Below are 26,144 nucleotides of genomic sequence, written 5' to 3'. Positions count from 1 at the left end.
GGGGAGGATTTTGTCTTTGTCTTGCTTTCTCTTTTCTTCTCCCAATTGCCAACGCCTTAGCAGTTGCTTCTAGTTGCCTCTCTCCTTTTAATTGTCTTTTTGAGCAGCTTGAATCACATCTAATATTGCAGCAAGTCACTTTTTCTTCAGCACAGAATCACAGAATCACCAAGGTTGGAAGAGACCTCAAAGATCATCAAGTCCAACCTGTCACCACAGACCTCATGACTAAACCATGGCACCAAGTGCCACATCCAATCCCCTCTTGAACACCTCCAGGGATGGGGACTCCACCACCTCCCTGGGCAGCACATTCCAATGGCTAACAACTCTCTCTGGGAAGAACTTTCTCCTCACCTCCAGCCTAAACTTCCCCTGGCACAGATTGAGACTGAGTCCTCTTGTTCTGCTGCTCAGTGCCTGGGAGAAGAGCCCAACCCCTTCCTGGCTACAACCACCTTTCAGGTAGTTGTAGAGAGCAAGAAGGTCTCCCCTGAGCCTCCTCTTCTGCAGGCTAAGCAACCCCAGCTCCCTCAGCCTCTCCTCACAGGGCTGTGCTCCAGACCCCTCCCCAGCCTCCCTGCCTTTCTCTGGACACCTTCAAGAGTCTCAATGTGCTTCCTAAACTGAGGAGCCCAGAACTAGACACAGTCTGCCACAGACTATGCAGAAGCATAGTTTGAATTTGGACTCAACACATCTCTTGACAAGAATGCATTCCTCCCCCCCCTCCATGTTGTTTCTTTTTAAAGGTTTACTCTGTGTGAGTATTATTTTTTTTGGCTTTTGCTTCACTTTTTGGGACATTTTTTTCCTTTCTCTTGGTATGGGAGAGGAGGGAATCTACCAAGCCCAGCTCTTCTTCTTCTTCTTCACAACTGAAGGATAAGGCATTTCCTTACTATTCCAAAGAATGAGGTTTACTGTGGGTTTTTCTACCCAGGGCTATTACACCAAGGCCCATCATTCTGGTATCTGGTTATCTCCTCTGCTCTGACAAGATAATGTGGGCTTGAGGGAACATAGTAGTATCTCCTGACAGTCCCCTTCTGTTACACCAACTCCTCTAGGGGCACATTCATAGCAGGAAGCTGTCACAGAGGGGAAAAAGAAACCCCAACAACCCAAGACAACGGTGTTTATCTCAGGAACCATTCCAGACCACACTTCCCTGCAGGCACACAGATCTTTGCAGTGCAGTGTAAGACACTTGCAAAGCAGACTGAGAGTGCAGTTTCACAGCACAGCTAAGCTAACCTAAAATGACCACTTTGTCATGGGGAGTGAACTACCACCTCATCCTTGGTCTTCCCATCTTTTCCAGACCAGTGGTTCTGCTGTTAGAGAGCTCTTCTGACATAAAAACACCCACTTCTCTCTGGGGTTTGTTACTTTTGCTCCCAAACCAGCTCACTGCAGAGAGGGGTGAGTATGGTTCTGATGGAAAGAAGCAGAAATAGCTTCTGGGAGTGGCAGAAAGAAAGTAGAATGGCTTAGGTTAGAAGGGACCTCAGAGATCCTCTGCTCCAACCCCACTGCCACAGGCAGGGACAGAAAGTGGAGTGGCAGAAACAAAAGAGGAATCATAGAATGGCTTAGGTTAGAAGGGACCTCAGAGATCCTCTGCTCCAACCCCACTGCCACAGGCAGGGACAGAAAGTGGAGTGGCAGAAACAAAAGAGGAATCATAGAATGGCTTAGGTTAGAAGGGACCTCAGAGATCCTCTGCTCCAACCCCACTGCCACAGGCAGGGACAGAAAGTGGAGTGGCAGAAACAAAAGAGGAATCATAGAATGGCTTAGGTTAGAAGGGACCTCAGAGATCCTCTACTCCAACCCCACTGCCACTGGCAGGGACAGCTTTCCACCAGAATTGGTTGCCCAAGGCCTCATCCTTGCTCCAGGAAGGGAGCATCCACAACCTCTCTGAGAAACTGATTCCAGAGTCTCAGCACCCTCATACTGAAGAGCTCCCTAAGATTCAGTCTAAACCTACTCTCCCTCAGCTTAAACCCATTTCCCCTTGTCGTGTCTCTAGACTCCCCAGTGAGAAGTCCTTCTCCAGCCCTCCTGTAGGATCCCTTCAGGTATTGCACCATTCCTTTTACAACTGCTGTAACACCAGACACCAGCACATAGATACAGCCCTTCTCCATAGAATCATACCATTCTCTGGGTTGGACAATCCCTCTAAGAGCATCCAGTCCAACCATCCACCTAACACCACCGTGGCCATTAAACCATGTCCCAAAGTGCCACAGCCACACCTTTCTTGAACACCTCATACTTGACCTCTGCCTACACATACATGTCAGGACAGGTCCAACTAATAAATACCCAAATAAATAATGGAGGTGTGAACCTGCTCATGAGGCACAGAATCAAGCCAAATCAGAACATGCAAAAAACCCCTTCCTGGATTAGGGAGCTTGGTTAATTCTGGCAGCACGGAGAGGCATCTTTCAGAACTCAAGCTGGAACCAGACCAAAAGGTGACTGACAGGCTTCATCTCCTCACTGAGGGCAAGTCCCTCTGGGAGGTGTCCTCTGTACCCCAATGCTGTGAGTGGAACCAGGATTCTTGCCACCACAGGACTGCTTCAGTGGATGCTGGGGAATGAGAAGCTCACCAGGAGCTCTCAGTGTGCACTTGCAGCCCAGAAGGCCAATCAGATCCTGGGCTGCATCAAGAGAAGTGTGGCCAGCAGGGCAAGGGAGGGGATTCTGCCCCTCTGCTCAGCTCTGGGGAGACCCTACCTGGAGTACTGCCTCCAGTTCTGGAGCCCCTATGACAAGAGGGATCTGGAGGGGCTGGAAGGTGTCCAGAAGGGCCACATGGATGAGCAGAGGGCTGGAGCTGCTCTGCTGTGAGCACAGACTGAAGGAGCTGGGGCTGTTCAGTCTGGAGGAGAAGGCTCTGAGGTGACCTTATTGTGGCCTTCCAGCATCTGAAGGGGGCTCCAAGAAGGCTGGGGAGGGACTGCTCAGGATCTCAGGGAGTGATAGGACTAGGGGGAATGGAATGAAGCTGGAGGTGGGGAGATTCAGGCTGGAGGGGAGGAGGAAGTTCTTCCCCATGAGAGTGGTGAAGCCCTGGAATGGGTTGTCCAGGGAGCTGGTTGGGGCCCTGTCCCTGGAAGTGTTTAAGCCCAGGCTGGCTGAGGCTCTGGGCAGCCTGATCTAGTGTGAGGTGTCCCTGCCCATGGCAGGGGCGTTGGAACTAGATGATCCTTGTGGTCCCTTCCAACCCTGACTGATTCTATGATTCCCTCACAACAGCTTAAGAATACAGAATCCCATGAAATGTTTAACCCACACTCCTCCAGGAACCCTTTCAGCTCTGCTAAGAAGGTGACTAATGCCAGCATATTTCAATAAGGAAACCTCAGGTGCCAGAGCCCTGGAAGTCAGCAGGGCTGGAAGTGCAGGAAGCACAAGGACAGAGAGCTGACACCCACCAGAAACAGACTGCAGGTACCTGCTCCATTAATTTCTGTTAATTGCCTGAGAGCTCAACTTTGCTTCCTCTTGGCATCTGCTTAGCCAGTTGGCCAGCAGGCTGTTTTCTTGCTGCAGTAGAGTTCATCTTCATTATCAGAAGTCCTAATGGTGCAAATGTCTTCGGGGACAGTCTCCTTAATAAGAGGACAGTTTGCATGTTCCATGTACTGCTTGGCAAAGGCTTCTCCCCCTCTTCCTTTTCTGATGTAAGCAGTAGCAGCTGTACAAAATGTTCAGCTTCAAAGCAAGAACATTTCCCCCCTTCCAGGACACATTTGTAAGACATTCTTTTTTCCAGCCTGGCAGCACTGACATACCACTGAATTCCTGCTCCAGGGTTTGGTTTGGTTTTCCAGAAAGGGCAAGAAAATTTGGGTGAAACAAAACAGGTATGAAACCATTCTCATCTGGGGTCAGAGTGGCTGAGAGAGGCCAGGTAGAGAGGGACCTGGGGGTGCTGGTCCATGGTAGGCTGAACATGAGCCTGCAGTGTGCCCAGCCAGCCAAGAGGGCCAATGGCATCCTGGCCTGCATCAGGAACAGTGTGGCCAGCAGGAGCAAGGAAGTCACTCTGCCCTGTGCTCAGCACTGGTTAGGCCACACCTTGAGTCCTGTGTCCAGTTCTGGGCTCCTCAGTTCAAGAAGGACATTGAGAGACTTGAAGGTGTCCAGAGAAGGGCAAGGAGGCTGGGGAGGGGTCTGGAGCACAGCCCTGTGAGGAGAGGCTGAGGGAGCTGGGGTTGCTTAGCCTGCAGAAGAGGAGGCTCAGGGGAGACCTTCTTGCTCTCTACAACTCCCTGAAGGGAGGCTGTAGCCAGGTGGGGATTGGTCTCTTCTCCCAGGCAACCAGCAGCAGAACAAGAGGACACAGTCTCAATCTGCACCAGGGGAGGTTTAGGCTGGAGGTTATGAAGAAATTCTACACAGAGAGAGTGATTGCCCATTGGAATGTGCTGCCCAGGGAGGTGGTGGAGTCACCATCCCTGGAGGTGTTTAGGAGAAGACTTGATAGGGTGCTTGGTGCCATGGGTTAGTTGATTAGGTGGTGTTGGGTGATAGGTTGGATGCAATGATCTTGAAGGTCTCTTCCAACCTGGTTAGTTCTATCCTATCCTATCCTATCCTATCCTATCCTATCCTATCCTATCCTATCCTATCCTATCCTATCCTATTCTATCCTGTCTTATCCTATCCTATCCTATCCTATCCTATCCTATCCTATCCTATCCTATCCTATCCTATCCTATCCTATCCTATTCTATCCTGTCTTATCCTATCCTATCCTATCCTATTCTATCCTATTCTATTCTATCCTATCCTATCCTATTCTATCCTATCCTATCCTATCCTATCCTATCCTATCCTTTCCTATTCTATTCTATTCTATCCTATTCTATTCCATTCCATTCCATTCCATTCCATTCCATTCCATTCCATTCCATGTTATTCCATTCCCTTCCATTCCCTTCCATTCTTCAGGAGAGGCAGCTAGGGCTCTCAGCCTTTCCTATCAAATCCTGCAGGCACACTCTCTTCCAGCAGTTAACACTGCAGGATAATGCTGCCCTGTAAATTATTAAACAGGCAAATATTTAAAACTCTTTAGGACAGAAAAAAAAAAAAAAGAAAGAAGAAAAACCACCACCAAAAAAAAACAAACCACCAACTTCTCTCCCAACTATTCCAAGCAAACTTTTAGTAATCTCTTTAAAATTATCCCCAAATCTCTCCCCAGCCAGGATGATTAAAGGTCACTGGCACACTGCAAAGCACATTTTAATGAGATAAATGCCATTATAATTGCAACAACTATTCCAGCCACAATTTAGACATAGAATCCAATTATCCATTTCATTTTCATTTACACCTCATGGGCTAGATCATTTATCATGTTTCATGATAATGATCAGAAGGCACATGGAAAGTGATTTCTGGGGGTAACAAATTACCTCCCACATTAGCATAGCTTTACAAGATCCTGTCAACAAGTGCGAGGCACAAATACGAGGTAATTAAATTTACAATGTGCAGCAGCATTTGATATGCTCCTTGCTTTCCCAGCAGCTGCCAAAAAAATCTGGGTTGCAGAAATCCACACACCAGTTTAGCTGCTCGAGTAGAGTCATTTAGCTCTGCCCAGCACATCAGCCGTCGTTACGCCAGCGGGACGTCAACGGGCGGGCTCGGGATCTGCAGGTGGATCTCTCATCGGCTGGCGTTCTCACTTCTTGCCAGGGAACCATCCATCATGTCCCCAAGACAGCTTGGAATGATAGTGCTGGACCCTCACATCGCTGCTCCTTGAACTCTGTCTCATCCGTCTTTTGCATCGCTCCCCATCCGCAGCTAAGCATCATCTCCCCGCTGCAAAGCTGCGAGTGAACCTGTGCTGCCTTTAACCTGCGCTGCCACTCGCAGAGTAATTGATTTCTTTCTACTGCAGACAGGAAGGCTGGAGCCAGGAGATGGTCAGGGTAATGCTACAGCTCCACTGTCTCCTGCCTTTAGCAACAGGACCCATTTCCAAGGAAATAATGCTGGATTCCCAAAGCTGGCTGCTTTAGAAGGCATGTATATTTATCAGTATACAAAAGCCAGCACAGGAATAGATCTCTGCAGCTTCTGCTCCTGCACTTCATCGCCAGTTTCAGAGAATCACAGAATCAACCAGGCTGGAAAAGACCTCAGAGATCAGCAAGTCCAACCTAGTACCTAATACCTAACACCTCCTGACTACTAAACCATGGCTACAAGTGCCACATCCAAGCCTTTTCTAAACACCTCCAGGGATGGGAACTCCACCACCTCCCTGGGCAGCACATTCCAATGGCTAACAGCTCTCTCTGTGAAGAACTTTCTCCTCACCTCCAGCCTAAACTTCCCCTGGCACAGCTTGAGACTGTGTCCTCTTGTTCTGGTGCTGGTTGCTGGAAGGAGAGACCAACCCCCACCTGGCTACAACCTCCCTTCAGGGAGTTGTAGAGAGCAAGAAGGTCTCCCCTGAGCCTTCTCATAGCAGCATCTTAAGGGGACCTATAAGAAAGCTGGGGAGGGACTTCTGAGGGTGTCAGGGAGTGACAGGAATGGGGGGATGGAGCAGAAATAGAAATGGGGAGATTGAGATTGGATGTGAGGAAGAAGTTGTTCCCCAGAAGGGTGGTGAGAGCCTGGCACAGGCTGCCCAGGGAGGTGGTGGAAGCCTCATGCCTGGAGGTGTTTGCAGCCAGGCTGGATGTGGCTGTGAGCAACCTGCTGTAGTGTGAGGTGTCCCTGGCTATGGCAGGGGGCTTGGAACTGGCTGATCCTTGAGGTCCCTTCCAACCCTGACAATTCTATATTCTAAGACTCACTCAAATGCAGCTGGAAATGAACGTCAGGGGTGGCTTCACTTTGTATTTTTGCTAAGTGCTTCAGTATTAAAACACTGCCATGTTTTTAAACACCTCCTAAAGCACACAGACACACAGACACAGAGAGGTGCAGCTGCATTCACCAAAAGGCAGCCCAGGCAGCTGGACTGTGCATCGATCAGGCTGCGGTGCCCCGCTAGGGCTTGTGTACCAGAAACCACCCAAGACGAAGTGGTTTTAATTCAGCCTCATCTGAATGCCGTTATAAAAGTTTAATAAATCAAAATGATCAAAATGCCCCCAGTGGCAGGCTGGGATTCAGTTTCCAATTCAAATTCCCTTTAATATATGGCTGCTCTGACACCCTGCCTTTCCTCCCCTCTACGCTGAATTCCAAATGCTCTCCTTTTCATCACTGCCACGCACCCGCTCGTCAGCAGGCCTTTTAACAGCCCTCCACGATGCACGGAGATGTCAAACCCACAGGGCTCTCTCCCCTCCCCCAGGCTTGGAGAGGGATGGCAGGGAAGGCAGCTTTGTCTACCCTGGGGTAAATATTGCCTGAACCCGCGTGCTGCCGTCGGTGGCTGAGGCAGCCCCTCCTGAGCTGCACCGCCTGCCTGAAACCTGGATTGAAACAAACGGCGAGGCGCAGCAAAGGAAATCATCCCGGTGAAATGCAGCACTGACGTGGTGGGGCAGGCTGGAGGCATCTCTAATTTAGATGGGGAAAATCACATTACTGCCAATGAGCTTCAGGTCTTTCACCCTTGGATAAAACACAGATCTAAGAAAGCAAGCTCCTTCCTTCCTCCCTCCCTTCCTTCCCTTCTTCCCTCATTCCCTCCTTCCTTCCTCCGTTTCCTTCCTTCCCTTCCTTCCTCCGTTTCCTTCCTTCCTCCATTTCCTCCCTCCCTTTCTTCCTTCCTTCCTCCCTCCCTTTCTTCCTTCCCTCCCTTCCTCCCTCCCTTTCTTTCTTCCTTCCTTCTTCCCTCCCTTTCTTTCTTCCCTCCCTTCCTCCCTTCCCTCCCTTCCTCCCTCCCTTTCTTTCTTCCTTTCTTCTTCCCTTTCTTCCTTCCTTCCTTCCTCCCTCCCTTTCTTCCTTCCTTCCTTCTTCCCTCCCTTTCTTCCTTCCTTCCTTCTCCCTCCCTTTCTTCCTTCCTTCCTTCTTCCCTCCCTTTCTTCCTTCCTTCTTCCCTCCTTCCCTTCCTTCCTTCCCTCCTTTCCTTCCTCCCTCTCTCCTCCCTTCCTCCCTCTCTCCTCCCTTCCTCCCTCTCTCCTTCCCTCCTTCCTTCCCTCCCTTCCTTCCTCCCTTTCTTTCTTCCTTGCTTCTTCCCTCCCGCCCTTCCTTCTTCCCTCCTTCCCTTCCTCCCTCCCTGTCACCTGCCAAGAGCTTCCTCCTTGCCCCTTTCTTCCCTTTGCACAGACTCCCATCAGCTCTAGAGGTAAACAGCGCTCTCACTACTCAAAGTGAGTAGCTTCAGAGTAACTTCACAAGGGCTTTATTTGCCTTTTGGATTCACCCCTGTACTTTCCTAATAACAACTGAAGAATCATACAATCACTTGGGTTGGAGAAGACCTTTAAGATCTTTGATTCCAACCATTCTTTAACTCTATCAAGGCTGGTGCTGAGCCATGTCCCTCAGCACCACAACGCTGCCTCTTGGAAGAGAGGCTAATTCAGTTGAGATGAGGGAAGTTTCATTCAGCAGGAATTCAGCTTGCATGCTGAGTTGGGTTTTCTCTCTTGGTTGTAAAGTCTTGCCTGGCATCTTATGTCACAGAGCTGTGTTTGTGGGGGTTCAGCCACTAGGTGGTACCTGCTGTGGAACTGTCACTCCTGAAGAAATGAAGCTGCTCAGGGGCTGGGATAGATCATAGCATCACAGAATCATTTTGGCTGGTAAAGACCTTCAAGATCATTGAGTCCAACCATTCTCTAGCTCTGCCAAGGCTGGTGCTAAGCCATGTCCCTCAGCACCACATCTCTGCCTCTTTGAAACACCTCCAGGGATGGGGATTCAAACACCTCCCTGGGCAGCCTGTGCCAGGCTTTGGCCTTTCAGTCAAGAGGTTTCTACTAATGTCTGACTTAAACCTCCCCTGGTGCAACTTGAGGCCATTTGCTCTCATCCTGTCACTTGTTACTAGGGAGAAGAGACCAACTCCAGGCATGCTACAGCTTCCTTTCAGGCAGATGTAGAGAGTGACAAGGTCTCCCCTGGATTTGCCAGGGACATGAAGCAAATTCCCTACTGGAAGTACGAATCAAGGAGCAGCAAGGTCCCTTGCTTTGGCCCCACCACAGGAAAGCTGTTTGGTTTGGATGAAGAGATGACAAAAGTCACATTCACCTAGTACAACCATCGAAATTTGTTCCCATTTATGACTCAAATACAACTTAACAACATTAGTAGATGCAAACACATGGCAGAGCTGGGCCCAGGTTATTAGCACACACACATCAAGCTGGTTCATACATTCTGAGGTCCTTTCCCATTATTTTTCTTTTGCCTTTAATACTAACCTACATTGATCCTGGGCTGCATCAAGAGGAGTGTGGCTGGCAGGGCAAAAGAGGCACTGGAGTACTGCCTTGTAAGGACAGCCTGAGAGCCCTGGGGCTGTTCAGCCTAGGGAAGAGAAGGCTGAGAGGGGATCTGATCCATGGTTACAAATATATGGGCTTGGAGATCCAGAAGAAGGGGCCAGGCTCTTTGCAGTGGTGTCCTGGGATAGAACAAGGGGCAATGGACACAAACTGGAACACAGGCACCCAGCACCAGAACAAGGGGACACAGTCTCAAGCTGTGCCAGGGGAAGTTTAGGCTGGAGGTGAGGAGAAAGTTCTTCCCAGAGAGAGTTGTTAGCTATTGGAATGTGCTGCCCAGGGAGGTGGTGGAGTCCCCATCACTGGAGGTGTTCAAGAGGGGATTGGATGTGGCACTTGGTGCCATGGTCTAGTCATGAGGTCTGTGGTGACAGGTTGGACTTGATGATCTTTGAGGTCTCTTCCAGCCTTAGTGATACTGTGATACAGGAAGTCTCACCTCAATGTGAGAAGAGACTTCCTTACTGTGAGGGTGCTGGAGCCCTGGAACAGGCTACCCAGAGAGGTTATGGAATCTCCTTCTCTGGAAACATTCAAGACCTGTCTGGATGCATTCCTATGTGACCTGCCCTGGGAGGTGCTGCTCTAGCGCGGGGGTTGGACTCAGAGATCTCCAGAGGTCCCTTCCAACCTTTACCATTCTGTGATTCTTGTTCACTCTGACTTTGCATATCACAGCTACTGTTTCTCCCAGCCTCTCCCTCAAGTCCCAGTGCAGACAGCCCTGGAGACTTCATGAAATTACCTTCCCAGACACTGCCAATTTAGGGGCCATCAAGGGAAAACATAAACAGAGAATTAATCATATGAACCCACTGAGAGAGAATAAATCAACCAACAGTAAGGACAGCACCAAGATTCCTGTAAGAGGAAGAGGATAGGAAGACCTCCTTTGACATGTACCCAAGAATGTCAGCAATGCCATAAGCCATGTGAAAACGTCAATACAGGGCAGGCAGTGAGCTGGGAGCTGAAGATCAGCTCCAAGCCAAGGTGAGGGCACTACACCATTGACTGGAGCTGCTTTGGGTAAAATGGCATCAGTGATATGCAATTCTGTAATAGCCAGGGGTTTTACTTCCAAAAATTAATCAGAGTAACTGACTTATCCCTTCCAGGGTCCCTACATGTAGAGCAGCTCTCCCAGGTAACTACAGCTATGGAAAGCTTAAAACTCCACTGAATGACATTCTTCTGTCAAAGAAGAATCACAAAGCCATAGAATGGTTTGGGTTGGAAGGAACCTTGAAGATCATCTAGTTCAAATCAATCCCCTTTCCATGGGCAGGGAAACCTCCCACCAGCTCAGGGTGCTCAAGGCCTCATCCAGCCTGGCCTTGAACACCTCCAGGGATGGGGCAGCCACAACCTCCCTGGGCAACCTGTTTCAGTGTTTCCCTACCCTCACTGGAAAGGATTTCTTCCTAATCTCCAGTCTAAATGTTTCAGTGTGATGTAAGTTATACAACTGGAAATGTCCATTACCAAGACAAGCTTATGGACTGTCAATCAGAAAAAGTATCAAAGGCTTCTACATTTATATTATGGAACCACCACCTGGAAGGATGTCGGGGATGTAAGGATCTTGGCCACACAGCTAAGCTTCCAGTTTTCCCTGAAACATAAGGAAAAGCTGCACTTTGAGGATTCTGGAGCAGGCTGCCCAGAGAGGTTGTGGAGTCTCCTTCTCTGGAGGTTTGCAGGACCCACCTGGATGTGATCCTGTGCAAGGTGATCTAAATGAACCTGCTCTATCAAGGGGGTGGACTTGATAGAAGGGGAGGGGAGGGGAGGGGAGGGGAAGGGAGGGGAGGGGATGGGAGGGGAGGGGAGGGGAGGGGAGGGGAGGGGAGGGGAGGGGAGGTGAGGGGAGGTCAGGGGAGGGGAGGGGAGGGGAGGGGAGGGGAGGGGAGGGGAGGGGAGGGGAGGGGAGGGGAGGGGAGGGGAGGGAGAGGGAGAGGGAGGGAGAGGGAGAGGGAGGGAGAGGGAGAGTGGAAATTAACCAGGTTGGAAAAGACCTTTGAGATCATCAAGTCCAACCTATCACCCAGCACCATCTAATCAACTATACCATGGCACCAAGTGCCCCATCCAGTCTCTTCCTAAACACCTCCAGGGATGGTGACTCCACCACCTCCCTGGGCAGCACATTCCAGTGGCCAATCTCTCTCTCTATGAAGAATTTCTTCCTAACCTCCAGCCTAAACCTCCCCTGGCACAGCTTGAGACTGATCTCCAGCACTCCCTTCCAACTCTGCGATTCTGTGACTGTCTTCTGAGCTACTGGGCGCCCGCTTGCGCTCCTCACCTCTCACACTCTCTACCAACCAGTGCTGCCAAGAAAGTTTGGCTTCTACAAACCAAAGACCTTAGCATTCCTCAACGCGATCTGGAAGCAATACCAAAGCCACGGGCGAGCAAACGGTGTTTCACGGAGGGTTTCCCTCCCCCCCAACCCCCTTTCCCCCCCTACTTCCTCTGGCTGTGAAAACACACAGATCAATACTCTTCAGCATGAGAATTCTGCAGTGCAATTTTCATTTGCTGCAAACAGCAACAAAAGGGCCCCAAGCATGCCCTGTCACTTCCAGTTTAGGAGGAAACGCACTAATAAACTCTTCCCCCTGGGTCATCTTTGACAATGGGCAATACTATGCCAGCTCTTATTAAAGGCAATTCGTATCAGTGGCCCAAAAATTTCCTTTAAAATTATCATCTTTTGTATCCATGCAGCAGGATGTCAGCTTTAAAGTGCCACTGAGATATAGGACCTGTCATTCTGGTTAATTTTCAGTCCAGTTTTAACACCAGGCCAGCTGATCCCTAAGGGTCTGCTTTTTTGGCTAACAAGATTTATTTAGTGGTTACCCAGACAAACAAGAAAATGCATTACAGTAGATTGCTTCTCAAATAGAACAGCAAGCAATAAATCCTGCTCTGAAGCATAAATCTTGGGTTTCTACCACGATGTCAAATAGATGAAAATGTTTTTTTAGGAGATTAATCTTTTTCTTTTCCCTGTTTTTTTAATTATATATCTGTCTCGCTTTCTCTCTTTCTCTCTCTCTTTCTCTCTCTCTTTATCTCTCTCTATATATCTCTATCTATCTCTATCTCTATCTCTATCTATATCTGTATCTATATATCTTGGGGAGATTCAGGTTGGACACGAGGAAGAAGTTCTTCACCATGAGAGTGGTGAAGCCCTGGAATGGGTTGTCCAGGGAAATGGTTGAGGCCCCAGCCCTGGAGGTCACAGTATCACAGAATCACCAAGGTTGGAAGAGACCTCAAAGATCATCAAGTCCAAGCTGTCACCACAGACCTCAGGACTGAACCATAGCACCAAGTGTCATGTCCAATCCCCTCTTGAACACCTCCAGGGAATCTCAGAGCACTCCCTGTGCTCTGGAGGTGGGGAGATTCAGGCTGGAGGGGAGGAGGAAGTTCTTCCCCATGAGAGTGGTGAAGCCCTGGAATGGGTTGTCCAGGGAGGTGGTTGAGGGTCCAGCCCTGGAGGTGTTTAAGCCCAGGCTGGATGAGGCTCTGGCCAGCCTGATCTAGTGTGGGGTGTCCCTGCCCATGGCAGGGGGGTTGGAACTAGATGATCCTTGTGGTCCCTTCCAACCTTGACTGATTCTATGATCTACAGATATATATATAGAGAGATAGATATAGATACAGATATATAGATATGTATACATATATAGAATAGAATCACTGAATGGGTTGGGTTGGAAGGGATGTCCAAAGCTCATCTACTCCAACCCCCCTGCAGTCAGCAAGGACATCCTCCACTAGATCAGGTTGCTCAGAGCCTTACTGACCCTCACCTTGAATATCTCCATCCCTCACCTTGACTATCTCCTTGAATAGGGCCTCAACTACCTCCCTGGGCAACCTGTTCCAGTGTTCCACCACCTTCATGGTGAAGAACTTGTTGCTAACAGCCAATCTGGATCTCCTCTTCTCTACTTTCAAACCATTACCCCTTGCCCTATCACTGCAGACCTTTGTAAACAGTCCCTCTGCAGCTTTCTTGTAGCCTCCTTCAGGTACTAGAAGGCTGCTATTAGGTCTCCCTGGAGCCTTCTCTTCTCCAGGTTGAACAATCCCAGCTCCCTCAGCCTGCCCTCTTAGGAGACATTCTCTAGCCCATCTTCATGGCCCTCCTCTGGACCCACATTATCAAGTTCATGTTTTCTTCCTGTATTGAGGGCTCCAGAGCTGGATGCTCTCTCTCTCTCTCTATATATATATATAAATTATACACACACATATATCTGTATCATATCTCTCTCTCTCTCTCTCCACCTCTATCTCACTCTCTCACTCTCTCCCTCACTCTCCCCATCTCTTTCTAGCTCTCTCCATCTCTCTCTCTCCACCTCTATCTCACTCTCTCCCTCACTCTCCATCCCTATCTCTCTCTGTATCTCTATCTCTATCTCTTCCCCTCTATCTCACTCTCTCCCTCTCCCTCTCTTCTATTTCTGTATCTCTCTCCACCTCTATCTCCCTCTCTCACTCTCTCCCTCACTGTCCCTCTCTTTCTCTGTATCTCTATATCTCTCTCTCCACCTCTATCTCACTTTCTCCCTCAATTTCCCTCTCTCTCTCTCCACCTCTTACTCTCTCCCTCACTCTCCCTCTCTATCTCTTTCTCTGTATCTCTCTCTCTCTCTCTCCACCTCTATCTCACACTCTCTCTCTCTCTCTCCACATATACATAAAGAGTTTAAACTCTTGAAGAGTTAAAACTCTTGGGCTTCCAATTCAATAAGCAGCCAAAAAGTAAAATTAACCTTCAAATATCAAACCTGCCTAGCATTTCTATCCATAGCTCAGACATCAAGTTCTATGTTGAAAGCCATAAAGATGTTGTTCTCTGCTCAATGACCTCAGCCTCTCAGCAGGACAATATGCTGCATTCCAAGAACAAACAACCAAAACAAGGAGACTCCAATGAAGTTTGATATTGTCACCTCATTTTTTTGGAGATAAATAGTGGTTTAAAGACCATTTTATTGCTCTATTATCCTGGAGGAAAAAAAACAGGCAAGCTTCATTTATTGGAAGAATCCATCAATTTGCCCTGCTTTTCTAGCCCCAGAAGAAGAAGTCTGTTCTCATGCTGTAAGAGGACTAATTTCATTTTATTAGGATGAAGGCCCAGCTAGCACTTTGCTAGACAAAAAGTAATCTAACAGAAGAAAGCAAAGCTGTTAATATGTTGTCTAAACCCTCATATGGTCAGCAAGCTCATTTCTGTTGATGTTATAGAGAAGGCATAAAATCCAGTTGACCTCAGTTGATTGGTCTCCCAGGGAGAAGACCTCTGCCAGCAAATGCCAGACACCAAATATTGCACACACAATCACCAATCAGTAATCAGTATCACTAAGGTTGGAAGAGACCTCAAAGATCATCGAGTCCAACCTGTCACCACAGACCTCATGACTAGAGTAGGGAGGACACTAGTGCCCACTGCAGGCTTGAACTCACGACCTTCCCCATTAAAGGTCTTATGTGCTGTTGGAAGAGACCTCAAAGAGCATCAAGTCCAACCTGTCACCACAGACCTCATGACTAAACCATGGCACCAAGCAGAATAGAATAGAATAGAATAGAATAGAATAGAATAGAATAGAATAGAATAGAATAGAATAGAATAGACCAGGTTGGAAGAGACCTTAAGATCTCCAACCTATCACCCAGCACCACGTAATCAACTAAACCATGGCACCAAGCACCCCATCAAGTCTCCTCCTGAACACCTCCAGTGATGGTGAGTCCAGTGCCATGTCCAATCCCCTCTTGAACATCTCCAGGGAATCTCAGAGCACCTTCTGTTTTCACAAGCTGAGGATGAACTTGATCTCCATGTACCAGCTCCAGACACAGTGGAGCTGACTCCCAGCTGCCAGCTGACCAAGCAAGCCATTGCTGGACCAACAAGTCCAACAGCAAGTGACTTTTGGAAGTGAAACCTCACCTGCTACCTTGAACATTACAATCACAGAATGGTTTGGGACCTTCTAGATCATCTGGTGCAAATGCCCCTGCCATGGGCAAAGACACCTCCCACCAGACCAGGCTGATCAATGCCTTGTCAAACACCTCCCAGCAGGGAGGGGGCATCCACAGCCTCCCTGGGCAACCTGATCCAGTGTCACTGGAGAGAATTTCCTCCTCATCTCCACTCTCAGTCTCCCCTCTCCCAGCTCAAAGCCATTGCCCCTCAGCCTGTCACTACAAGCCCTTGTCAAAAGTCCTTGTGAAACCTTGTCAAAACCATGCTCTTTGCCAGCCAAGACTCCATGATTCCACAACACAAAACACTTGGATAAAACAAACCCAAATCCCCAGCCCAGCATTGCCAGGCACGAGCTCTGGCTGCACTCCAGCAGGCAGCTGAATGAATTACAACAACAAAATGCATTTCAAGTGGAAAAAGCAAGATCTTCTCCTCTTTCTTCCTACCACTTCAGAGGATGGAAATTGTCACAGAACATCTCCACAATGCTCCCAGTCCTTGAGGAGGTGAAAGTTTACAACTATTTTTATACACGTGTCTCCTAGGGAACAGAACAATGGATTATTTGCTGTTCTACCTGTCTGCTCAAGGTAACAGCTTTTAAAAGGGAATGTTAACTAAGCACAAAGGAGCCTCTCCTGCCTGTAAAAGCAGTTATGAGAAGTCAAGCCCCTTAAGTTCAACAAACAGCATCCACAAGGGAAGCAGGCAGTCAGGTTAAACACGCTGCAGGATCAGGATTTGCACACAGACGTTCTGGGGAAAGCAGCTGCGAGAGGTTGTGCAGAGCAGCCTTTATGCAGTGCTACAGGCTGGGATTGGAGTGGCTGGAGAGCAGCCAGGCAGCCTCTTCCTCATCAGACAGATGTCCCAGCACCAGGTGGGTTAGGAACTGGCTGGAGGACTGTGCCCAGAGAGTGGTGGTGTAATGGTGCCACATCCAGCTGGCAGCCAGGCACTAGTGGTGGGCCCCAAGGATCAGTGCTGGGCCCCAGCCTGTTCAATATCTTCACTGATGATCTGGAGGAGGGGATTGAGTCAGCCATCAGTAAATTTGCAGATGACACCAAGTTAGGAGCAGATGTTGATCAGTTAGAGGGCAGAAGGGCTCTGCAGAGGGATCTTGACCGGCTGGACAGATGCGCAGAGTCCAACAGGATGGCATTCAACAAGTCCAAGTGCCAGGGGCTGCACTTTGGCCACAACAACCCCAGGCAGAGCTACAGGCTGGGGTCAGAGTGGATGGAGAGCTGCCAGGCAGAAAGGGAGCTGGGGGTAGTGGTTGACAGCAGCTGAACAGGAGCCAGTAGTGTGCCCAGGTGGCCAAGAAGGCCAATGGCATCCTGGCCTGCATCAGGAACAGTGTGGCCAGCAGGAGCAGGGAAGTCCTTGTGCCCTGTGCTCAGCACTGCTTAGGCCAAACCTTGAGTACTGTGTCCAGTTCTGGGCCCCTCAGTTTAAGAGGGACATTGAGAGATTTGAATGTGTCCAGAGAAGGGCAAGGAGGCTGGGGAGGGGTCTGGAGCACAGCCCTGTGAGGAGAGGCTGAGGGAGCTGGGGTTGTTTAGCCTGGAGAAGAGGAGGCTCAAGGGAGACCTTCTTGCTCTCTCCAACTCCCTGAAGGGAGGTTGGAGCCAGGTGGGGGTTGGTCTCTTCTCCCAGGCACCCAGCAGCAGAACAAGAGGACACAGTCTCAAGATGTGCCAGGGGAGGTTTAGGCTGGGTGTTAGGAAGAAGTTCTTCCCAGAAAGAGGAATTGGCCATTGGAATGTGCTGCCCAGGGAGGTGGTAGAGTCCCTGTCCCTGGAGGTGTTCAGGAGGGGACTGGGTATGGCACTTGGAGCCATGGTTTAGTTGTCAGGAGGGGTTAGGTACTAGGTTGGACTTGATGATCTCTGAGGCCTTTTCCAACCCGGTTGACTCATTTTAGGACCATTTCAGAAGCTTCACAGGGCTGTCTAGCTTTGTATGATCATTTCAGATCAAGACACCTGCCAGCTAAACCAAAGGTGTCAGCAGAAAGCAGTGCTATGAAGAACATGTCACCAGAAAGCACTAAAAGCCTTACCTCGAACAATCAGCTGAGCAAAATTGGAGACTCCGGAGCCTCGCTCTGACTGCGTCACGCAGCGGTACAAATCCTGGTCTGTCTTGGTCACTTCTTGCAATTTAAAGGTGGCAGCAAATCTTCTGTGATTGATATTTTTGGTCTGAGCAACTGGAATATCCTCCCCATTTCTTCTCTGAAAAGAAGAGCAAGCAAGGCAGAGTTACCCCCTGACAACACAGCCGACGTTTCTCACGGCCGTCACACAACGGAGAGGTAAAACAAACCCCGCATCTCACCTGCATTCAGCCCACACTGCACCCCCATGGTAGAAAAGCTTAGTGCTGAGGTGTCACAAGAAGGAAAATCAGCTCAGAATCGAGGTTAGGGGGGAAAACCACCATGAGGCATTGGCACTGCCGCCAAACATGCCCACGGCATACTCAGCAGCCGCTGCTTCGTGGCTGGAAGCATCCTAGGAGAGCCCAGCAGCAGCAGTTGCACTCCTAAGAGAATTCAGTCAATTTTAACCAGGATTCGAAGGGAGGCACTGGGTGCATTGTAAGAAACATTTAAACAAACAGAATCACAGAATCACCAAGGTTGGAAGAGATCTCAAAATCATCAAGTCCAAGCTGTCACCACAGACCTCATGACTAGACCATGGCACCAAGTGCCACATCCAATCCCCTCTTGAACACCTCCAGGGATGAGGACTCCACCACCTCCCTGGGCAGCATATTCCAATGGCCAACAACTCTCTCTGGGAAGAACTTTCTCCTCATCTCCAGCCTAAACCTCCCCTGGCACAGCTTGAAACTGTGGCCTCTTGTTCTGCTGCTGGTTGCTAGAGAGAAGAGACCAACCCCCTCCTGGCTACAACCTCCCTTCAGGTAGTTGTAGACAGCAAGGTCTCCCCTGAGCCTCCTCTTCTCCAGGCTAAGCACCCCCAGCTCCCTCAGCCTCTCCTTGTAGGGCTTAGCTCAAGGCCTCTCCCCAGCCTCATTGCCCTTCTATGGACACCTTCAAGTCTCTCAATATCCTTCTTAAACTGAGGGGCCCAGAACTGGACATAGGACTCCAGGTGTGGCCTAAGCAGTGCAGAGTACAGGGGCACAATGACTTCCCTGCTAACCTGGCATGCAGGCATCTCACAGGTTTTCAACAGCTCTTTTTTCCCCATCAACCTGCCAATGTTTTCTTTTTAATGCCTCCTTTTCACTCAGCCCAAATTCGATGCCTTCTAAAGCTGTACCTTTGTTATACTAAGCACCACCTATCTCCCTAAACCCCGCTGAAATTAAATTATAAGGAAGAAAGGAAGAAAGAAGCTGCTAAAAGAGGAGTAACTTTAACCTCTAATCTCATTTAGAAGAAGGAGCTTAAAGAGCTCGGGGGGGGGAGGGGGGAAACCATAATCACAGCTACCAGAAATCAGTGAAAAATTGAATCTGTCTGGAGCTGTCGGGGAGGGTGACAGGTCAGCCAGGTAGGAACAGCTTGAGCTCTTTTGTGACCCTTTTCCCTCATTGCCATTCACATTAAATGCTCACTCTTGATTTTAATTGAAAACCAGGCCCCCCACCAAAAGCTGGCATTAGAAACACTCCCAGAAGCATGCACCAAGAGAACAAAGGATGTCACTGCTTACTCCTCCAGAGTCCTGTGTTTTCCAGATCAAGGATAATGCTTCTGATCACCCAGGTTTGCTCAGCCCTTCAGAAAGACATCATCACTGCCTTCTAACTGCAGCTCCTGCTCTGCTCCATACCTAACAAAACATGACCTCTGTGGACGTTTTTAGCTCTAATCAACCCCTTTGCTGAAGTCTTAAGCTCCAAGCTTTCTGCCTAGCACAAGAAGTGCTGCTGCTGAGCCACAGAAGTTAATAACCTGAAAGCCTGTGGCAAAGCACAAAGGACAGGAAAAGGAGCTGAGTTAAAGCTGCATGTGTACATCAGCACTTCATAACACTCCAGCACTTCATTTTAGGTCTACCCTTCCTGATCTTTGAATGGCTCAGACACTCCCTGAAGAGTTTTGCAGTAGATTAGCCAGGTGATCAGCACTGCTTCAAACTCCCTGGCACAAGTATGTGTTTAGTGCCCAGGCACTGGCACAGGCTGCCCAGGCAGGTGGTGGAGTCGCCATCCCTGGAGGTGTTCAAGAAACAGTGGCCATGGCACTCTGGGCCAAGGTTTAGTGTCCATGGTGGGGATGGTTGGGCTCAGTGATCTTAGAGCCCTTTTCCAACTGAAACAATTCTATCAATCTGTGATTTGAAACTAGTGATACATTTGAACAGATTGATTTTAGTTCCTGCCATCATTCTTACAGCAGTCAAGTCCCCATCCCATGGTTCACTGCAAGTGAAGTAGCCAAAATAAACAGATCTGCTGCTATCTTCCTCTTGTGCTGGTTTGTACCCTGCCTCAGAGACCGCTCTCACTGCCCAACCACAGCCAAAGGGCAGTCAGGCTCCCCCACCAGCACTGGCCATGGAGTAGTTGAAAGGACCAAGCAGCAGATAATCATTGAATGGTCCAGACCTCCAAAGGTCCTTCAGTCCAACCTTCCCACAGTCAGCAGGGACATCCTCCACTAGATCAGGCTGCCCAGGGCCTCGTTGAGCCTCACCCTGAATATCTCCAGGGATGGGGCCTCAACCACCTCCCTGGGCAACCTGTTCCAGTGTTCCACCACCCTCACAGTGAAGAACTTCTTCCTGATTTAATAAACAGGAGCCATATTCTTACTTAAGCCTTAGATGATAGCAGACTTGACAAGAAACCCACAATATGCAGCCACCCTTGCTCTGCTAGGAGAGGAAAAGTAAATATTAGAGTTTCCTCAAATGAAGGAATCCCTTCATTAAGTCCACTGCTTGAAAAGTGAATGCCAAACACTCAGCCTGCAGCAGAGCAGCACATCCAAGCTGGCTGTGCAAAATACCCTACCTTCCCCCAGCTCAGAACTCGCTTCTTGAAGCTTGTCTACACACTCATTGTTGAGACACAAACTGAGTTGGGCCCCAGCTTAAAACTGAAACACTAATGCACTACAATCACAGAATGGTGAGGGATGGAAGGGACCTCTGGAGATCACTGAGCCTAACCCCCACTCCCAAAGCAGGATCACCCAGGGCAGGTCACACAGGAACCCACCCAGATGGGTCCTGAAAGCCTCCAGAGAAGGAGACTCCACAACCTCTCTGGGCAGCCTGCTCCAGGGCTCCAGCAGCCTCACAATAAAATTCTTTTCCCTCATGTGGAGGTGCAACCTCCTGGTTTCCATTTTGTACCCATCATGTCAGTCATGCTGAGCCTTGAGGCATGCTTGAACAGCAGAGTGAAAGGAGTCACTTGGTGAGAAGATGCTTCTTCTATCCCTCACACCCAACAGTTTGTTCTCCAAAGCAAGAAAAGAAGCATTATATTAATCCTAGAATCACAGAATGGTCTGGGTTGGAAGGGACCTCCAAAGGTCATCCAGCCCAACCCCCTCTGCAGTCAGCAGGGACATCCTCAACTAGATCAGGTTGCCCAGAGCTGTGTCAAACCTCACCCTGAATACCTCCAGGGATGGAGCCTCAAATACCATTAAACCCCCTTACTTCTTCTTAGAGTTCTACTCCAACACCAAACTTCAGCTCCAAAGGATGTTCTCTGTTTACATCATCCTGCCACTTTACCTCACAAGGCTCTGAGTAGTTGTTCAAATGTCTCTGCTAGGATTTGTTTCTTGGGAATCCAACTGCACCATTCCATCTGCAAGGCCCATCTTCATGCTCAGTTTAGGAGAGATGTTGAGTAGCTGGAAGGTGTCCAGAGAAGGGCAACAAAGCTGGGGAGGGGTCTGGAGCACAGCCCTGTGAGGAGAGGCTGAGGGAGCTGGGGGTGTTTAGCCTGGAGAAGAGGAGGCTCAGGGGAGACCTCATTGCTCTCTACAACTCCCTGAAGGGAGGTTGTAGCCAGGTGGGGGTTGGTCTCTTCTCCCAGGCACCAGAACAAGAGGACACAGTCTCAAGCTGTGCTAGGGGAGGTTTAGGCTGGAGGTGAGAAGAAAGTTCTTCCCAGAAAGAGTAATTGGCCATTGGAATGTGCTGCCCAGGGAGGTGGTGGAGTCCCCATCCCTGGAGGTGTTTAGGAAGAGACTGGATGAGGCCCTGGGTGCCATGGTTGAGTTGATCAGATGGTGCTGGGTGATAGGTTGGACTTGAGGTATTTTCCAACCTGGTCTAGTCTATTCTATTCTATTCTATTCTATTCTATTCTATTCTATTCTATTCTATTCTATTCTATTCCATTCCATTCCATTCCATTCCATTCCATTCCATTCCATTCCATTCCATTCCATTTTAGTAGGAAACAACATCCTTACAGATGGGAATAGAGAGGAGGTTTGGGGAGAAATTATGACTGTGCTTATCCCAAGAAAGGTTGGACCAGATGATCCTTGAGGTCCCTTCCAACCTGTGTTCAAGGATTCAAGGATTCTATTCTATTCTATTCTATCCCATCCCATCCCTTCCCATTCCATTCCATCCCATCCCATTCCATCCCATTCCATTCCATCCCATCCCATTCCATTCCATTCCATTCCATCCCATGCCATCCCATCCCATCCCATCCCATCCCATCCCATCCCATTCCATTCCATTCCATTCCTATCCTATCCACATATTTTCCTGTCTATAAAATGATGAAACAGCAGAGAGTCCTCCCTTGAAAAACGACTCCTAAAACACAATCCCCTGCCCTCACTCCAGTGGCTATCTCTTGCACCAGTAAGCCATTAGCCAGTCAGAGTTCAGCTGCACTGCCACAATCCCTTAATTAAATTCTTCTTTTTAATGTCAGGGCATTACCACTGATTTTAAAGGAGAGGAAAGCAAGGCAGCAGTGCTCTCTGCTTATTAGACAGCTCCTGGTACATACTGCTTCAATTTATGTCCTGCTCACACTGAACAGAGCTTCAAAATGCTGCTCAATTAGGTTTTAAAAATTCAATTTAAAATTAATGTGGAGTTATCCTAATAGGCAATGGCTGTGCCCTGTGCAAGCCTTGGTTCCTCCAGTCCCTTGCTGTCTGGTTTGATAACCCTGAATTGTTCATTTAGGAGAGGTCACCACCAGGCAGTCCCCCTCCTTTGGTGAGAATAACTCTGGGCTTCACAAAGAGCTACACTCTGTAAACACTTGATTAGAAGAAACATAAGCATGTGGGGGAATAGCCTTAAAGCTGGCATTTAAATTACTTAAGCATGTGGGGAAATGTCCTCAAACCTGGCATTTCGAGCATTTCAAACTGTGACCTCAAAGAGGTCTCTCTGACTTCAAGGCTCTTTTTAATTGGCTAGCAACGTGATTGCATTAATATCTATTTCAAGGCAGTTCATTGAGACCATCTCTGCTTTAACCCAAGTCAACAGTAAAGCCTGCACAGCCTCAAAAAACCCCCCAACCATAGGCAAATTAACAACTAGCCCTCAACCCCTCCTCCCTGCCTCGTGAAAGAAAGCAAGCATGAAAGACACACAGAATTACATTGCAATGCACATTGCACAGCCTGAAAGGAACCAGAAGCAGCTAACCCCTGACATCTTATTTAACTGGCAGAACTCAGTGCTCGTTAGGCCACACCTTGAGTCCTGTGTCCAGTTCTGGGCCCCTCAGGTCAAGAAGGACATTGAGAGACTTGAAGGTGTCCAGAGAAGGGCAAGGAGGCTGGGGAGGGGTCTGGAGCACAGCCCTGTGAGGAGAAGCTGAGGGAGCTGGGGTTGCTTAGCCTGCAGAAGAGGAGGCTCAGGGGAGACCTTCTTGCTCTCTGCAACTCCCTGAAGGGAGGCTGTAGCCAGGTGGGGGTTGGTCTCTTCTCCCAGGCAACCAGCACCAGAACAAGAGGACACAGTCTCAGGCTGTACCAAGGGAAATTTAGGCTGGAGGTGAGGAGAAAGTTCTTCCCAGGGAGAGTTGTTAGTCATTGGAATGTGCTGCCCAGGGAGGTGCTGGAGTCCCCATCCCTGGAGGTGTTCAAGAGGGAATTGGATGTGGCACTTGGTGCCATGGTTTAGTAGTCATGAGGTGTTGGGTGACAGGTTGGCCTTGATGATCTTTGAGGTCTTTTCCAACCTTATTGATTCTATGACTCTATGATTTAGACTCCTAGAATAATTTAGGTTGGACAAGACCTTCAAGATCATCCTGTCCAACCATCAGCCCTACTCTACCAAGTCCACCACTAAGCCATATCCCCCAAGCACCACAACAACACAGCTTTTAAACACCTCCAGGGAAGGTGACTCCACCTGGGCAGCCTGTTCCAGTGCCTGAGAGCCCTTTCGAGTGAAATGATTTCTCCTGATCTCAGAATTGGTTTGGTGGGAAGAGACCTCTAAGATCATCACATGAGGAGGAAGTTCTTCCTCATGAGAGTGGTGAAGCCCTGGGATGGGTTGTCCAGGGAGGTGGTTGAGGCCCTGTCCCTGGAGGTGTTTAAGCCCAGGCTGGATGAGGCTCTGGCCAGCCTGCTCTAGTGTGGGGTGTCCCTGCCCATGGCAGGGGGGTTGGAACTGGATGATCCTTGTGGTCCCTTCCAACCCTGACTGATATAATGATAAGTCCAGCCATTGAATGTGCAGCCTAAACCTCCACTGGTGCAGCTTGAGGCCATTCCCTCTTGTTCCATCACTAGTTACTTGGGAGAAGCTAACGCCCATTTGACAGCAACCTCATTTTAAGTAGCTGTGGGGGGAGGAAACACACATAATCCAAAGACAAAACCTGTCTGCATTTCCCTCTCAACTTCTCAGGTTCAAAAGTGTTATTTTTGCTTTTGCTGTGCAAGCAGAGTCATAGAATCATAGAATTGCTAGGGTTGGAAGGGAGCTCAAGGCTCAGCCAGTCCCAACCCCCTGCCATGGCCAGGGACACCTCACACCACAGCAGGTTGCTCACAGCCACCTCCAGCCTGGCTGCAAACACCTCCAGGCAGGAGGCTGCCACCACCTCCCTGGGCAACCTGTGCCAGGCTCTCACCACCCTCCTGGGGAACAACTTCTTCCTCACATCCAATCTCAATCTCCCCATTTCTAGTTTTGCTCCACCCCCCCCAGTCCTATCACTGCCTGACACCCTCAAAAGTCGCTCCCCAGCTTTCCTGTAGCACTCTGCAGACGCTGGAAGGCCACAATTAGGTCATCACTTTCTGTGGTGATGCTCCCTCTAAATTTTCCTGGACTCCTTTTTCCTTTCTTCTCCCCACAGCAGTGATTTTGATCAGCCTGGACAGCTTAACCTTACACATCCCTTTGCCTTCCTCAGTGTAAACACCTCAAACTGCATTTGCTGCATTGCTAATAATTAAAGTCAAGTCTGGTTTCCTTCTCAGGCTCTCAGCTGGGTGCTGGGGTGCCTCCAGAGATCAGAAGATGTCAACACTTCAGCTGGAGTGACACAGAGATGACTCTGGCAGCAGCAGCCACTGCAGCTGGCCCCTGCTCACTCCCTTCTCGCCTTCACTCCTGAGCTCCTGCAGACAACTGACTCGGAATGACAAAAGCCCTTTCTGGAAAACACACTCCCTCCTTAGGGACTAGCATCACCAAAGGGTGGCCATGATCACAGGATCATAGGATCACAGGATATCAGGGGTTGGAAGGGACCCAAAGACATCATGGAGTCCAACCCCCCAGCCAGGGCAGGACCATACAGTCCAGCTCAGGTCAATCTAGCATCCAGATGGGCCTTGAAAGTCTCCAGAGAAGGAGACTCCACAACCTCTTTGGGCAGCCTGTTCCAGTGCTCTGTGACCCCTACAATAATGAAGTTGCCCCTTGTGTTGAGGTGGAACCTCCTGGGCTGCAGCTTACATCCATTGCTCCTTGTCCTGTCCCAGGGAGCAAGTGAGCAGAGCCTGTCCCCTCCCTCCTGACCCCCAGCCCTCAGATATTGATAAACATTTATTAAATCCCCTCTAAGCCCTTTCTTTTCCAGACTAAAGAGCCCCAGGTCCCTCAACCTCTCCTCCCCAGGCAGTGCTCCAGTCCCCTAATCATCCTCACAGCCCTCCCCTGGACCCCCTCCAGCAGATCCCTGTCCCTCCTGCACCAGGGAGCCCAAACCTGAACACAGTACTCAGATTCACTGCACGGCCAGAGAAGTTGAGGAGAGGGCAGGATTTGTGTGGAGAGCAGGGCATGACCCAAGAGACTGTCCAAGGAGCTTGGGTGCAACAAAACCTGCCCTGGAGAGCAGAAGGGCTGGAGGGGTGCCCACAGCAGCCCTTGGTGCCCCAAGGCTAAAATGGAATTTGTAAAGCATGTGCTGCAAAATGTTCCTTTTTGCCTCACTGTGTGAAGTGTCCTATTTTGCAAGGAGGGGGGGAAAAGGCTGAATAATGCCAGCAATATCTCCAGATGCTCTGGGAGAGCTAAAACAACATGAGGGGAGCGAGTTTAGAACACAAGCCCTATGAGGAGAGGCTGAGGGAGCTGGGGTTGCTTAGCCTGGAGACCTTCTTGCTCTCTACAACTACCTGAAGGGAGGTTGTAGCCAGGTGGGAGCTGGTCTCTTCTCCCAGGCACCCAGCACCAGAA

The 26,144-nt window shown here is 49.4% G+C and overlaps 1 protein-coding gene across 1 annotated transcript in view; it reads right to left on the bottom strand.

The window, feature by feature from the left end:
* PTPRK (protein tyrosine phosphatase receptor type K) overlaps positions 1–26,144 on the bottom strand; it is a 536,009-nt gene that overhangs the window by 271,813 nt on the left and 238,052 nt on the right. The window contains exon 6 of the mRNA XM_054174148.1: positions 17,570–17,744. Within this exon, the coding sequence (XP_054030123.1) occupies positions 17,570–17,744 (175 nt within the window). The remainder of the gene's footprint in view (positions 1–17,569; positions 17,745–26,144) is intronic.

The sequence above is a fragment of the Dryobates pubescens genome, chromosome 28 (genome assembly GCF_014839835.1).
Source record: "Dryobates pubescens isolate bDryPub1 chromosome 28, bDryPub1.pri, whole genome shotgun sequence".
Taxonomy (NCBI): Eukaryota; Metazoa; Chordata; class Aves; order Piciformes; family Picidae; genus Dryobates; species Dryobates pubescens.
This window is presented reverse-complemented; position numbering and strand designations above follow the sequence as displayed.